The following is a 16,002-nucleotide window of genomic DNA, read 5'->3' as shown; positions in this document are numbered from 1 at the left end:
GAGGCAGGGTGAGGTTAGTGCGTCCTTGAATTAACCTCAAGAGTGTTGTCTCCTATCCATTCCGTGTTGCAATTTTGACGTTGCTCATACAACGGTTGATCTGTGACCTTGCAAGGTTGAGGCTAGTTACCATTAATAAAGGCAATTCAGGGTTGCCGTCACCTTAAGTTTATAATAAAAATTGTGACCTTCACTTTCAGATTGTTATATTTATACTTCAAGCTGATTGACTGGAGCCAATTCTCCGTATTCTCCCTTGTGAACGGCCTCCAGTTAGGATGCCTGAGTGCTATATGATACCGCTCTAGAAAATGTAATGTATGGAAGTCGGTAAAAAAATATAAAGGGACGATTATTGAAAACCGTTACACGCGGAGTGGCCATGATAGCTGAACTCGAAAGTATTTCTTAATTAGTATGGAATGGAACAAACTGCAGGCTTAGTACCTCCAGAGACCCGGTACTTTAAAGCTTACCAAAGGAAACGTCTTACTGAAGACGGCGTTTTTGAAAGTTGACTTTTCAATAATAATACATAAAGATTGTTACGCAGATGGATCTGACCAGGGGACACTCAGCTGTTCACGCATTTTTTGTGATGGTGTCATCAGAGTTGACCTTCAGAACAACAGATTCAAAGGAGTTAAGGAGTCGTGAAGGCGCAGATAAGCCATGGCCGTTGGAAGTGTCCCGTGAGTTCTGACACACTGCCGTAAGATATGTGCTACAAATGTCTCTGGTAGAAAAGATAATCAGGCAGTCACCTGTCCTTCAGTAGATCCAACAAAGGCAAAGGAGTGGTAGCCTACTGGCTACTGGGACACGATGGGAAATACGGAAGTGTTGATGCCAACGATTCATCCAAGATAGTGTGGAAACGATGCGTTGTTGTTCGGTGTGCGGCGGCACTTCGCTTTTGGAGACTCCTGATTCTCAAGCAGAGAAACTGCTTACCGCCTCGCTTCTCCATGGTTACCCCTTTCGTGTCGATGCCCATAGAACTCAATTCCTCTTTGTGGTGTTATTTACACTAAGCTGCTCGACAGTTCGGCTGTGGCAGTGATCAAATCTTCTCTCTGATCAGGTTGCCAGTGCCGTCCATTGAGTGATGAAATAGATAGGTTCCTCTTTAGTGTCGACCCACACACTTTTCCTGACCTTGAAGAGCGGTGCTTCCATCCAAGATCAAAGCAGGCTATGAAATTATCACAGTCCGGCCATACATTCCGAACCCGATGCGCTGCTACCAGTGTCATCGTTTCAACCAGACTAGAACGTCTTGTCACCACCCAGTCAAGCATGTATCCTGGGATGTGCACGAGAGTGATTGTCCACCTCCTCCTCCCCGCTGTATCAACTGCAATGGCTGCCATGCCGCCTCCCCTCTGGATTGTCCAATGTATCTTGATGAGCGGGCTGTCACAGATCTGGGTAAAGGAAAAAGTCTCACCCAGTCGCTCGCAAGTAACTGGTTAGTCGCAAACCTTGTGTTCTTCCATCTGGCACCTATAGTTCTATTCTTGTTACCCTTCTCTCCATGAAGGATATGGCCATACAGACATGCGCCCTCCAATTCAGTTCTGACGTTGTGAGGTGTCGAGGTAGCATCGCCATCTCTCTCTCTCTCTCTCTCTCTCTCTCTCTCTCTCTCTCTCTCTCTCTCTCTCTCTCTGCCCCCCTCCGCCTCCGCCTCCTCCTCCTCCTCCTCGTCCAGCCCTGTAACAAGCCATCAGACTCTCGGCTCAAGGGACGAAGCCACCAGTTCCACAACAGGTATGCTGGAAAGGACAGGAGCAGCTCTCATGTGAATACTTTTTACATCCAACACTCGAGTCTTCCAGTTTTCCTCCAACTGGAAAGGCTCGAAGAAGTCCACCAAAGGCAAATTACCTTCTCCTTCACCGACTCGCAGATCCCCTTAGACGGTGTCGCCACGTGATATCTTAGCCCGGCTGGCCTCTGCATTGCCAGTGCACAGCACCAACGGTTTTTCAGCGTTTGACGCGACAGACAGACTGCATAAGCAAGCCGATGCTTCTGTGCCTTTGTAGTAGAGACAGCCGCTGAGTCGACACCCCTACATCTTTCTGTTCATGACTCTCCTCCTCCCCCTGCGGGTCCGGGGTAAGAATAGGCCCGAGGTATTCCTGCCTGTCGTAAGAGGCGACTAAAAGGAGTCCCTCCCCCTCAAGGGGGTAGTTAGCGCCTGCGTCCGGAGACGGACGGTTCCGCGACCTCTATTTGCGGTCATTTTGCTTTTTCACTTCTCGTTTCTTCCTTTCTTTGGTTGGTTCCTTTCTTTGCTCTTCTCCACCTCACTGTCTTCCTTACTCTTTCCCCTGCATAATCTCCTTGCCTTCTCATTGCCTTCTTCTCCTTGCCTTCTCATTGCCTTCTTCTCCTTGCCTTCTCATTGCCTTCTTCTCCTTGCCTTCTCATTGCCTTCTTCTCCTTGCCTTCTCATTGCCTTCTTCTCCTTGCCTTCTCATTGCCTTCTTCTCCTTGCCTTCTCATTGCCTTCTTCTCCTTGCCTTCTCATTGCCTTCTTCTCCTTGACTTCTCATTGCCTTCTTCTCCCTGCCTTCTTCTCCCTGCCTTCTTCTCCCTGCCTTCTTCTCCCTGCCTTCTTCTCCCTGCCTTCTTCTCCCTGCCTTCTTCTCCCTGCCTTCTTCTCCCTGCCTTCTTCTCCCTGCCTTCTTCTCCCTGCCTTCTTCTCCCTGCCTTCTTCTCCCTGCCTTCTTCTCCCTGCCTTCTTCTCCCTGCCTTCTTCTCCCTGCCTTCTTCTCCCTGCCTTCTTCTCCCTGCCTTCTTCTCCCTGCCTTCTTCTCCCTGCCTTCTTCTCCCTGCCTTCTTCTCCCTGCCTTCTTCTCCCTGCCTTCTTCTCCCTGCCTTCTTCTCCCTGCCTTCTTCTCCCTGCCTTCTTCTCCCTGCCTTCTTCTCCCTGCCTTCTTCTCCCTGCCTTCTTCTCCCTGCCTTCTTCTCCCTGCCTTCTTCTCCCTGCCTTCTTCTCCCTGCCTTCTTCTCCCTGCCTTCTTCTCCCTGCCTTCTTCTCCCTGCCTTCTTCTCCCTGCCTTCTTCTCCCTGCCTTCTTCTCCCTGCCTTCTTCTCCCTGCCTTCTTCTCCCTGCCTTCTTCTCCCTGCCTTCTTCTCCCTGCCTTCTTCTCCCTGCCTTCTTCTCCCTGCCTTCTTCTCCCTGCCTTCTTCTCCCTGCCTTCTTCTCCCTGCCTTCTTCTCCCTGCCTTCTTCTCCCTGCCTTCTTCTCCCTGCCTTCTTCTCCCTGCCTTCTTCTCCCTGCCTTCTTCTCCCTGCCTTCTTCTCCCTGCCTTCTTCTCCCTGCCTTCTTCTCCCTGCCTTCTTCTCCCTGCCTTCTTCTCCCTGCCTTCTTCTCCCTGCCTTCTTCTCCCTGCCTTCTTCTCCCTGCCTTCTTCTCCCTGCCTTCTTCTCCCTGCCTTCTTCTCCCTGCCTTCTTCTCCCTGCCTTCTTCTCCCTGCCTTCTTCTCCCTGCCTTCTTCTCCCTGCCTTCTTCTCCCTGCCTTCTTCTCCCTGCCTTCTTCTCCCTGCCTTCTTCTCCCTGCCTTCTTCTCCCTGCCTTCTTCTCCCTGCCTTCTTCTCCCTGCCTTCTTCTCCCTGCCTTCTTCTCCCTGCCTTCTTCTCCCTGCCTTCTTCTCCCTGCCTTCTTCTCCCTGCCTTCTTCTCCCTGCCTTCTTCTCCCTGCCTTCTTCTCCCTGCCTTCTTCTCCCTGCCTTCTTCTCCCTGCCTTCTTCTCCCTGCCTTCTTCTCCCTGCCTTCTTCTCCCTGCCTTCTTCTCCCTGCCTTCTTCTCCCTGCCTTCTTCTCCCTGCCTTCTTCTCCCTGCCTTCTTCTCCCTGCCTTCTTCTCCCTGCCTTCTTCTCCCTGCCTTCTTCTCCCTGCCTTCTTCTCCCTGCCTTCTTCTCCCTGCCTTCTTCTCCCTGCCTTCTTCTCCCTGCCTTCTTCTCCCTGCCTTCTTCTCCCTGCCTTCTTCTCCCTGCCTTCTTCTCCCTGCCTTCTTCTCCCTGCCTTCTTCTCCCTGCCTTCTTCTCCCTGCCTTCTTCTCCCTGCCTTCTTCTCCCTGCCTTCTTCTCCCTGCCTTCTTCTCCCTGCCTTCTTCTCCCTGCCTTCTTCTCCCTGCCTTCTTCTCCCTGCCTTCTTCTCCCTGCCTTCTTCTCCCTGCCTTCTTCTCCCTGCCTTCTTCTCCCTGCCTTCTTCTCCCTGCCTTCTTCTCCCTGCCTTCTTCTCCCTGCCTTCTTCTCCCTGCCTTCTTCTCCCTGCCTTCTTCTCCCTGCCTTCTTCTCCCTGCCTTCTTCTCCCTGCCTTCTTCTCCCTGCCTTCTTCTCCCTGCCTTCTTCTCCCTGCCTTCTTCTCCCTGCCTTCTTCTCCCTGCCTTCTTCTCCCTGCCTTCTTCTCCCTGCCTTCTTCTCCCTGCCTTCTTCTCCCTGCCTTCTTCTCCCTGCCTTCTTCTCCCTGCCTTCTTCTCCCTGCCTTCTTCTCCCTGCCTTCTTCTCCCTGCCTTCTTCTCCCTGCCTTCTTCTCCCTGCCTTCTTCTCCCTGCCTTCTTCTCCCTGCCTTCTTCTCCCTGCCTTCTTCTCCCTGCCTTCTTCTCCCTGCCTTCTTCTCCCTGCCTTCTTCTCCCTGCCTTCTTCTCCCTGCCTTCTTCTCCCTGCCTTCTTCTCCCTGCCTTCTTCTCCCTGCCTTCTTCTCCCTGCCTTCTTCTCCCTGCCTTCTTCTCCCTGCCTTCTTCTCCCTGCCTTCTTCTCCCTGCCTTCTTCTCCCTGCCTTCTTCTCCCTGCCTTCTTCTCCCTGCCTTCTTCTCCCTGCCTTCTTCTCCCTGCCTTCTTCTCCCTGCCTTCTTCTCCCTGCCTTCTTCTCCCTGCCTTCTTCTCCCTGCCTTCTTCTCCCTGCCTTCTTCTCCCTGCCTTCTTCTCCCTGCCTTCTTCTCCCTGCCTTCTTCTCCCTGCCTTCTTCTCCCTGCCTTCTTCTCCCTGCCTTCTTCTCCCTGCCTTCTTCTCCTTGCCTTCTTCTCCTTGCCTTCTTCTCCTTGCCTTCTTCTCCTTGCCTTCTTCTCCTTGCCTTCTTCTCCTTGCCTTCTTCTCCTTGCCTTCTTCTCCTTGCCTTCTTCTCCTTGCCTTCTTCTCCTTGCCTTCTTCTCCTTGCCTTCTTCTCCTTGCCTTCTTCTCCTTGCCTTCTTCTCCTTGCCTTCTTCTCCTTGCCTTCTTCTCCTTGCCTTCTTCTCCTTGCCTTCTTCTCCTTGCCTTCTTCTCCTTGCCTTCTTCTCCTTGCCTTCTTCTCCTTGCCTTCTTCTCCTTGCCTTCTTCTCCTTGCCTTCTTCTCCTTGCCTTCTTCTCGTTGCCTTCTTCTCGTTGCCTTCTTCTCGTTGCCTTCTTCTCGTTGCCTTCTTCTCGTTGCCTTCTTCTCGTTGCCTTCTTCTCGTTGCCTTCTTCTCGTTGCCTTCTTCTCGTTGCCTTCTTCTCCTTGCCTTCTTCTCCTTGCCTTCTTCTCCTTGCCTTCTTCTCCTTGCCTTCTTCTCCTTGCCTTCTTCTCCTTGCCTTCTTCTCCTTGCCTTCTTCTCCTTGCCTTCTTCTCCTTGCCTTCTTCTCGTTGCCTTCTTCTCGTTGCCTTCTTCTCGTTGCCTTCTTCTCGTTGCCTTCTTCTCGTTGCCTTCTTCTCGTTGCCTTCTTCTCGTTGCCTTCTTCTCGTTGCCTTCTTCTCGTTGCCTTCTTCTCGTTGCCTTCTTCTCGTTGCCTTCTTCTCGTTGCCTTCTTCTCGTTGCCTTCTTCTCGTTGCCTTCTTCTCGTTGCCTTCTTCTCGTTGCCTTCTTCTCGTTGCCTTCTTCTCGTTGCCTTCTTCTCGTTGCCTTCTTCTCGTTGCCTTCTTCTCGTTGCCTTCTTCTCGTTGCCTTCTTCTCGTTGCCTTCTTCTCGTTGCCTTCTTCTCGTTGCCTTCTTCTCGTTGCCTTCTTCTCGTTGCCTTCTTCTCGTTGCCTTCTTCTCGTTGCCTTCTTCTCGTTGCCTTCTTCTCGTTGCCTTCTTCTCGTTGCCTTCTTCTCGTTGCCTTCTTCTCGTTGCCTTCTTCTCGTTGCCTTCTTCTCGTTGCCTTCTTCTCGTTGCCTTCTTCTCGTTGCCTTCTTCTCGTTGCCTTCTTCTCGTTGCCTTCTTCTCGTTGCCTTCTTCTCGTTGCCTTCTTCTCGTTGCCTTCTTCTCGTTGCCTTCTTCTCGTTGCCTTCTTCTCGTTGCCTTCTTCTCGTTGCCTTCTTCTCGTTGCCTTCTTCTCGTTGCCTTCTTCTCGTTGCCTTCTTCTCGTTGCCTTCTTCTCGTTGCCTTCTTCTCGTTGCCTTCTTCTCGTTGCCTTCTTCTCGTTGCCTTCTTCTCGTTGCCTTCTTCTCGTTGCCTTCTTCTCGTTGCCTTCTTCTCGTTGCCTTCTTCTCGTTGCCTTCTTCTCGTTGCCTTCTTCTCGTTGCCTTCTTCTCGTTGCCTTCTTCTCGTTGCCTTCTTCTCGTTGCCTTCTTCTCGTTGCCTTCTTCTCGTTGCCTTCTTCTCGTTGCCTTCTTCTCGTTGCCTTCTTCTCGTTGCCTTCTTCTCGTTGCCTTCTTCTCGTTGCCTTCTTCTCGTTGCCTTCTTCTCGTTGCCTTCTTCTCGTTGCCTTCTTCTCGTTGCCTTCTTCTCGTTGCCTTCTTCTCGTTGCCTTCTTCTCGTTGCCTTCTTCTCGTTGCCTTCTTCTCGTTGCCTTCTTCTCGTTGCCTTCTTCTCGTTGCCTTCTTCTCGTTGCCTTCTTCTCGTTGCCTTCTTCTCGTTGCCTTCTTCTCGTTGCCTTCTTCTCGTTGCCTTCTTCTCGTTGCCTTCTTCTCGTTGCCTTCTTCTCGTTGCCTTCTTCTCGTTGCCTTCTTCTCGTTGCCTTCTTCTCGTTGCCTTCTTCTCGTTGCCTTCTTCTCGTTGCCTTCTTCTCGTTGCCTTCTTCTCGTTGCCTTCTTCTCGTTGCCTTCTTCTCGTTGCCTTCTTCTCGTTGCCTTCTTCTCGTTGCCTTCTTCTCGTTGCCTTCTTCTCGTTGCCTTCTTCTCGTTGCCTTCTTCTCGTTGCCTTCTTCTCGTTGCCTTCTTCTCGTTGCCTTCTTCTCGTTGCCTTCTTCTCGTTGCCTTCTTCTCGTTGCCTTCTTCTCGTTGCCTTCTTCTCGTTGCCTTCTTCTCGTTGCCTTCTTCTCGTTGCCTTCTTCTCGTTGCCTTCTTCTCGTTGCCTTCTTCTCGTTGCCTTCTTCTCGTTGCCTTCTTCTCGTTGCCTTCTTCTCGTTGCCTTCTTCTCGTTGCCTTCTTCTCGTTGCCTTCTTCTCGTTGCCTTCTTCTCGTTGCCTTCTTCTCGTTGCCTTCTTCTCGTTGCCTTCTTCTCGTTGCCTTCTTCTCGTTGCCTTCTTCTCGTTGCCTTCTTCTCGTTGCCTTCTTCTCGTTGCCTTCTTCTCGTTGCCTTCTTCTCGTTGCCTTCTTCTCGTTGCCTTCTTCTCGTTGCCTTCTTCTCGTTGCCTTCTTCTCGTTGCCTTCTTCTCGTTGCCTTCTTCTCGTTGCCTTCTTCTCGTTGCCTTCTTCTCGTTGCCTTCTTCTCGTTGCCTTCTTCTCGTTGCCTTCTTCTCGTTGCCTTCTTCTCGTTGCCTTCTTCTCGTTGCCTTCTTCTCGTTGCCTTCTTCTCGTTGCCTTCTTCTCGTTGCCTTCTTCTCGTTGCCTTCTTCTCGTTGCCTTCTTCTCGTTGCCTTCTTCTCGTTGCCTTCTTCTCGTTGCCTTCTTCTCGTTGCCTTCTTCTCGTTGCCTTCTTCTCGTTGCCTTCTTCTCGTTGCCTTCTTCTCGTTGCCTTCTTCTCGTTGCCTTCTTCTCGTTGCCTTCTTCTCGTTGCCTTCTTCTCGTTGCCTTCTTCTCGTTGCCTTCTTCTCGTTGCCTTCTTCTCGTTGCCTTCTTCTCGTTGCCTTCTTCTCGTTGCCTTCTTCTCGTTGCCTTCTTCTCGTTGCCTTCTTCTCGTTGCCTTCTTCTCGTTGCCTTCTTCTCGTTGCCTTCTTCTCGTTGCCTTCTTCTCGTTGCCTTCTTCTCGTTGCCTTCTTCTCGTTGCCTTCTTCTCGTTGCCTTCTTCTCGTTGCCTTCTTCTCGTTGCCTTCTTCTCGTTGCCTTCTTCTCGTTGCCTTCTTCTCGTTGCCTTCTTCTCGTTGCCTTCTTCTCGTTGCCTTCTTCTCGTTGCCTTCTTCTCGTTGCCTTCTTCTCGTTGCCTTCTTCTCGTTGCCTTCTTCTCGTTGCCTTCTTCTCGTTGCCTTCTTCTCGTTGCCTTCTTCTCGTTGCCTTCTTCTCGTTGCCTTCTTCTCGTTGCCTTCTTCTCGTTGCCTTCTTCTCGTTGCCTTCTTCTCGTTGCCTTCTTCTCGTTGCCTTCTTCTCGTTGCCTTCTTCTCGTTGCCTTCTTCTCGTTGCCTTCTTCTCGTTGCCTTCTTCTCGTTGCCTTCTTCTCGTTGCCTTCTTCTCGTTGCCTTCTTCTCGTTGCCTTCTTCTCGTTGCCTTCTTCTCGTTGCCTTCTTCTCGTTGCCTTCTTCTCGTTGCCTTCTTCTCGTTGCCTTCTTCTCGTTGCCTTCTTCTCGTTGCCTTCTTCTCGTTGCCTTCTTCTCGTTGCCTTCTTCTCGTTGCCTTCTTCTCGTTGCCTTCTTCTCGTTGCCTTCTTCTCGTTGCCTTCTTCTCGTTGCCTTCTTCTCGTTGCCTTCTTCTCGTTGCCTTCTTCTCGTTGCCTCCTTCTCGTTGCCTCCTTCTCGTTGCCTCCTTCTCGTTGCCTCCTTCTCGTTGCCTCCTTCTCGTTGCCTCCTTCTCGTTGCCTCCTTCTCGTTGCCTCCTTCTCGTTGCCTCCTTCTCGTTGCCTCCTTCTCGTTGCCTCCTTCTCGTTGCCTCCTTCTCGTTGCCTCCTTCTCGTTGCCTCCTTCTCGTTGCCTCCTTCTCGTTGCCTCCTTCTCGTTGCCTCCTTCTCGTTGCCTCCTTCTCGTTGCCTCCTTCTCGTTGCCTCCTTCTCGTTGCCTCCTTCTCGTTGCCTCCTTCTCGTTGCCTCCTTCTCGTTGCCTCCTTCTCGTTGCCTCCTTCTCGTTGCCTCCTTCTCGTTGCCTCCTTCTCGTTGCCTCCTTCTCGTTGCCTCCTTCTCGTTGCCTCCTTCTCGTTGCCTCCTTCTCGTTGCCTCCTCTGGTGTCCGCCTCGGCGTTTGAGACAGTCCTCTCTCTCTCTCTCTCTCTCTCTCTCTCTCTCTCTCTCTCTCTCTCTCTCTCTCTCTCTCCTTTTTCCTCCTCTTCTTCCTTCCTCCCTGTGCGCGCCTGAAGGCCGACCCACGCGTTCGCACGCGTAGCCGGTGACGGGGTAACGCGTAATTCCCCGCCCTGGGTAGACATGTAAGGCACGCGCGTACCCCCTGGTAAAGGCCAGGCCCGGGGAGGGGTGATTGCCTGAGCTGATACCTTCTGACCATGCCGATTGGTCCCTCCGTCTGTTTCTCGGGAGGTGTGACCTGAGGTGTAAACATTCACCTAAGGCGGGAGTGCCCTCTGAGAGGGTCCCCACAAGGAAGGAGCGCGCCATCGGAGACGCTGGCAATCATGGGGTATTTCTCCGCAATGGATTTCACTCCATCTCTCTCGACTTCTGCCCAAAAACGGAAACGTGACCAGCTACCAGTGACAAAAGTACTACCGCCTACCCCACAGTTCCTCGTCGTTTCTCGATCTGAGGACAGGAAGGATTTTTCCTCTGTCAACCCTTTCGTTATCCAGAAGGGCGTCGATGCCATAGCCGGATCTGTCAAATCCTGTACCAGGTTGCGTAACGGTACCTTATTACTCGAAACTGAGAGCGCCTTTCAGGCACAAAAACTGCTTCGGGCCACACTCCTGTACACATTCCCTGTCCGGGTGGAGGCTCACCGAACTTTGAATTCGTCTCGTGGTGTGGTCTACACTAGATCCCTCGACGGTTTGACTGACGAGGAGATTCAATCTTTCCTCGCTGAGCAGGGCGTGACGGCTGTCCATAGGGTCATGAAAAAGGTCAACAATGACCTTGTACCGACCCGGACACTTTTCTTGACCTTCGATAGTGTTAAACTGCCATCGCGCATCAAGGCGGGCTATGAGGTCATTTCAGTTCGCCCCTATGTCCCGACACCTACGCGCTGCTACCAGTGTCAGCGTTTTAATCACACTCGCCAATCTTGTTCCAATGCGGCTAAATGTGTCACTTGTGGCAGGGATGCCCATGAGGGTGACTGTCCACCTCCGTCTCCTCGTTGTGTGAACTGTCAGGGTGACCATGCTGCATCCTCCCGCGACTGTCCTGTCTATAAGGAAGAACGCTGTATCCAGGAAATTCGGGTCAAAGAGAAAGTGTCCACCTCGGCTGCTCGCAAGCTATTGGCTAGTAGGAAGCCCACGCTGCTCCCAGCGGGGAAATACAGTACTGTCCTCGCCTCTCCTCGGACTACCAGGGAGGTGGCAACCCAGACCTGCGATCTGACCTTCAGCACCACGGTCGTCCGTTCGGCCAGTGCTAAGATCGCGCGGTCGACGTCTCCTCTTCGTCCCATCACCCCACAGACACCAGCCCCTTCATCAGCTTCTGCTAAGACGAAGACCCAGAAGTCAGTTGCACGGGCCTTCAAGAAGGAACCGTCCCGTGCAGACTTCCTACGTACCTCGACCTCCCAGCCTTCGTCCGGTACTTCCACCAAACGACCATCCAAGAAGGCTAATAGGAAGCACAGTTCCCCTTCTCCGCCACGGCGCATTTCTTCTCCTGCGCCACCCAGCGGTTGCCGCCCCAGGCCGTCATCCCTTTCGCCTGGCCGCACCGCTGGTAGCCGAACATCTGGCCGTTCACCGGCGGAGGAAGCTCCCCCTCCCGGCCATCTTCCCAAGATGGCCGATGAACCTATAGACCCAATGGACGATGACTGTCCGCCTACTGATAGCGGCGGCAGTGCTCGCTCGAAGCCAGGCCCTCAGCGGCCTTCGAGGTGACCCCTTCTTTCATCTTCCTTTTTTCTTACGATGGCACTTATTCACTGGACTATTCGCAGCATTCGCTCCAACCGAGAGGACTTGAAGTTGCTGCTTCGCTTGCACCGTCCGCTCGTCGTAGCCCTCCAGGAAACGAAGCTACGCCCATGCGATCAAATTGCCTTGGCACACTACACCTCTGTGCGTTTTGACTTACCCCTGTGGTAGGTATCCCAGCTCATGGAGGGGTTATGTTGCTGGTCCGGGATGATATTTACTACGATCCCATCACGTTGCACACCGGCCTGCAGGCAGTTGCCATCCGCATTACTCTCCCCACTTTTACATTTTCCATTTGTACCGTTTACACTCCATCGTCGTCTGCCGTTACCAGGGCAGACATGATGCAACTTATTGCTCAGCTACCTGCACCATTTTTGTTAACTGGAGACTTCAATGCCCACCATCCCCTTTGGGGCTCTCCAGCATCCTGCCCGAGGGGCTCCCTGTTAGCAGACCTTTTCAACCAGTTCAATCTCGTCTGCCTCAATACTGGCGCCCCTACTTTTCTTTCGGATACATCTCACACCTATTCCCATTTAGATCTCTCTATATGTACTCCCCAACTTGCACGCCGGTTCGAGTGGTATGCTCTTTCTGATACATATTCGAGCGACCACTTCCCGTGTGTTATCCATCTCCTGCAGCATACCCCCTCTCCGTGCTCATCTAGTTGGAACATCTCCAAAGCAGACTGGGGGCTCTTCTCTTCAAGGGCGACCTTTCAGGATCAAACATTCCCAAGCTGCGATAGTCAGGTCGCACACCTCACGGAAGTCATTCTCTCTGCTGCTGAATATTCCATCCCTCACCCTACTTCTTCTCCACGTCGCGTACCGGTCCCCTGGTGGACCGCAGCATGTAGAGACGCTCTACGTGCTCGTCGACGTGCTTTACGCGCCTTTAAACGCCACCCTACAGTGGCGAATTGTGTCAATTATAAACGATTACGTGCACAGTGTCGTCGTATTATTAAAGAAAGCAAGAAAGCCAGCTTGGCTGCTTTCACAAGCACCTTCAACAGTTTTACTCCTTCTGTTGTCTGGGGTAGCCTGCGCCGGCTATCTGGCACTAAGGTCCACTCACCAGTTTCTGGCTTGACGGTCGCGAATGACGTCCTTGTGGCCCCTGAGGCTGTCTCCAATGCCTTCGGCCGCTTTTTCGCAGAGGTTTCGAGCTCCGCTCATTACCACCCTGCCTTCCTCCCCCGCAAACAGGCAGAGGAGGCTAGGCCACCTAACTTCCGCTCCTCGAATCGTGAAAGTTATAATGCCCCATTCACCATGCGGGAACTCGAAACCGCACTTGGCCGATCACGGTCCTCCGCTCCAGGGCCTGATTCTATTCATATTCAGATGCTGAAGAACCTTTCTCCTGCGGGTAAAGGTTTTCTTCTTCGTACTTACAATCGCATCTGGATTGAGGGACATGTTCCCGCCTGCTGGCGCGAGTCTATTGTTGTCCCGATTCCTAAGCCGGGGAAGGACAAGCACTTGCCCTCCAGTTATCGACCCATCTCGCTTACCAGCTGTGTCTGTAAAGTGATGGAGCGAATGGTTAACTCTCGATTGGTTTGGCTGCTCGAGTCTCGACGCCTACTTACCAATGTTCAATGTGGATTTCGTAGGCGCCGGTCTGCTGTTGACCATCTGGTTACCTTGTCGACCTTCATTATGAATAACTTCTTGCGGAAGCGCCCGACCGCGGCTGTGTTCTTTGATTTGGAGAAGGCTTACGACACCTGTTGGAGGGCGGGCATTCTCCGCACCATGCATACATGGGGTCTTCGCGGTCGCCTCCCTCTTTTTATTCGTTCCTTTTTAATGGATCGACAGTTCAGGGTACGTGTGGGTTCTGTCCTGTCAGACACCTTTCGCCAGGAGAATGGGGTACCACAGGGCTCAGTTTTGAGCGTCGCTCTCTTCGCCATAGCGATCAATCCAATAATGGATTGCCTCCCAGCTGATGTATCAGGCTCCCTTTTCGTGGACGATTTTACCATCTATTGCAGCGCTGTCTTCAGCGTTCTCTTGACCGTCTTTACTCGTGGAGTGTCGCCAATGGCTTCCGTTTTTCTGCCGAGAAGACGGTCTGTATTAACTTCTGGCGCTACAAAGAATTTCTCCCACCGTCTTTACGACTTTGTCCCGTTGCTCTCCCATTCGTGGAGACAACAAAATTTTTAGGTCTTACATTTGACAGGAAACTTAGTTGGTCTCCACATGTGTCTTATTTGGCTGCCCGTTGTACCCGTTCTCTCAATGTCCTCCGTGTTCTCAGTGGTATGTCGTGGGGAGCGGATCGAACCGTCCTCCTTCGCCTATATCGGTCGATCGTCCGCTCCAAGCTGGATTATGGGAGCTTCGTATACTCATCTGCACGGCCATCCATCTTACGCCGCCTCAACTCCATACAACATCGGGGTTTACGACATGCGATCGGAGCGTTTTATACTAGTCCCGTCGAGAGTCTTCATGCTGACGCTGGTGAGTTGCCACTCACCTACCGGCGCGATATACTGCTTTGTCGGTATGCCTGTCGGCTACTGGCAATGCCTGACCACCCATCTTATCGTTCCTTTTTTGATGACTCTCTCGACAGTCAATACGGGTTGTATGTCTCCGCCCTGCTACCCCCTGGCGTTCGCTTTCGTCGCCTCCTTCAACACCTTCGTTTTTCACTCCCTGCCACCTTTCGAGTGGGCGAGAGCCACACGCCACCTTGGCTCCAGGCTCAGGTTCGCGTCCACCTTGACCTCTGCTCACTCCCGAAGGTTACCCCCGATTCAGTCTACCACTCCCGTTTTGTCGAACTTCGTTCGAAGTTCATTAATACGACCTTCATTTATACAGATGGCTCTAAGACCAATGACGGGGTCGGGTGTTCTTTTATTGTTGGGGCACAAAGTTTCCAATATCGGCTCCATGGCCATTGTTCGGTCTTCACAGCTGAGCTCTTTGCCCTCTACCAGGCTGTCCTTTACATCTGCCGCCACCGACATTCTGCATATGTCATCTGCTCCGATTCCCTGAGCGCTATCCAGAGCCTCGGTGATCCGTACCCGGTTCACCCTTTCGTGCACCGGATCCAACGCTCTCTTCAGCAGCTGGTGGACGTCGGTTCTCCGGTTAGCTTTATGTGGATTCCTGGCCATGTCGGTATCCCTGGGAACGAAGCTGCAGATGCCGCGGCCAAGGCTGCGGTCCTCCAGCCTCGGACAGCTTCTTGTGGTGTCCCTTCGTCAGATTGTAGCAGGGTAATTTGTCGGCGCATTGTCTCGCTGTGGCATGCCGATTGGGCTGCACTTTCGGACAACAAGCTTCGGGCCTTGAAAGCTCTACCCGTGGCTTGGACGTCCTCCTCACGCCCTTCACGGCGGGAGGAGGTAGTTTTGGCCCGGTTGCGAATTGGCCACTGCCGGTTCAGCCATCGCAATCTGCTGACGGCTGCGCCGGCGCCGTTCTGCCCATGTGGGCAACTGCTGACGGTCCGCCACATTTTAACGTCGTGTCCGAATTTTAACACCCTACGTCTCGATATTGGCCTGCCATGTACTGTAGAAGCCATTTTAACGGATGACCCACGAGCAGCTGCTCGCGTTCTTCATTTTATCAATTTGACGACCCTCTCAAAGGACATTTGATTATGCTATTTTCTTTTTTAATCCTATGCCTGTCAGTATGTCTTTTATCGTGTTCTCCGTTTTGTTGCTGTTTTAAACTTGTGACTCGCGGTGCATTCCTAAAGTAGTCTGGGCGCTAATGACCGTTGACGTTGTGCGCCCTAAAACCACAAAAAAAAAAAAAGACTCTCCTCCAATGGAACGTAGCCAGCCTACAACCCTACAAAGAGGATTTACAGCTGCTTTTAGCATCGCAGCATCCTTTGTACTCTGCCTTCAGGAAACGAAATTGCGCCCTCAAGACCGTTTAGAACGTTCCTCTTTCTTAACGATTTGCTATGACCTTCCCCCTGAGGTCGGAATTAAATCTCATGGGGGTGTCATGCCTCTTACAGGATGACTGTCAACCCAGCTCCCTGACTACCCATCTCAAAGCTCTTGCAGTTCGCCTTTTCGCCTGCCGCGGTGGTCTAGCGGTTCTGGCGCTGCAGTCCGGAACCGCGGGACTGCTACGGTCGCAGGTTCGAATCCTGCCTCGGGCATGGGTGTGTGTGATGTCCTTAGGTTAGTTAGGTTTAAGTAGTTCTAAGTTCTAGGGGACTTATGACCTAAGATGTTGAGTCCCATAGTGCTCAGAGCCATTTAGTTCGCCTTTTCCATCCCTACCTGACATTTTCCCTCTGTACCATCTATGTCCCGCCATCATTTGATGTCACCAGGGCAGACTTCCTTCAGCTTACTGGGCAGCTACCTGCCCCATTTTTGCTTTCCTGCGACTTCAATGTGTATCATCCCATTTGGGGTTCTTCCAGAACCTGTTGGAGAGTGCGCTTTTGGCTGACCTTCATCAACTTAACCTCTTCTGCCTTAACACTGGAGCACCCACTTCCCTTTCTGAATCATCGCACGCCTATTCCCATCTGGAAATATCCTTCGACACTGCCCAGCTTGCCCATAGTCTTCAGTGTTCAGTCCTTTACGAAAACTACTAGAGCGATGATTTCCCGTGTGCCGTCCGTTTGCTGAGTCCTACCCCATCTACATGCACACCCAAATGACAGTTTACTACGGCAGACTATCAGATTTTCTCCTCCCTGGCGACCTTCGAAGAAAGATTGCCCCAGTTCTGATGACCAGGTGGAATATCTCAAATTTCTCATTACTGGTGCAGAACGTTCCATTCCTTCGACTTCCGCTTCACCGCACCATGACCCAGTCCCTTGGTGGACGTTTTTAACCGCCATCCTACGATGGCAAACTGCATTCATTATAAATACATGCATACAAAGTGTCGTCGCGTTGTTCGGGATAGCAAACGAGCTAG

The 16,002-nt window shown here is 52.3% G+C and overlaps 1 protein-coding gene across 1 annotated transcript in view; it reads right to left on the bottom strand.

Moving 5' to 3' along the window:
- Positions 1 to 2,510: 2,510 nt before the first annotated feature.
- The window catches only part of LOC126249272 (trichohyalin-like), a 30,975-nt gene continuing 17,483 nt past the window's right edge, over positions 2,511 to 16,002 (bottom strand). The window contains exon 2 of the mRNA XM_049950926.1: positions 2,511 to 9,192. Within this exon, the coding sequence (XP_049806883.1) occupies positions 2,511 to 9,192 (6,682 nt within the window). The remainder of the gene's footprint in view (positions 9,193 to 16,002) is intronic.

The sequence above is a fragment of the Schistocerca nitens genome, chromosome 3 (assembly GCF_023898315.1).
Source record: "Schistocerca nitens isolate TAMUIC-IGC-003100 chromosome 3, iqSchNite1.1, whole genome shotgun sequence".
In the NCBI taxonomy this organism is placed as follows: Eukaryota; Metazoa; Arthropoda; class Insecta; order Orthoptera; family Acrididae; genus Schistocerca; species Schistocerca nitens.
The sequence above is the reverse complement of the archived record's forward strand: the minus strand, read 5'-3'. Positions and strand labels throughout refer to the sequence as shown.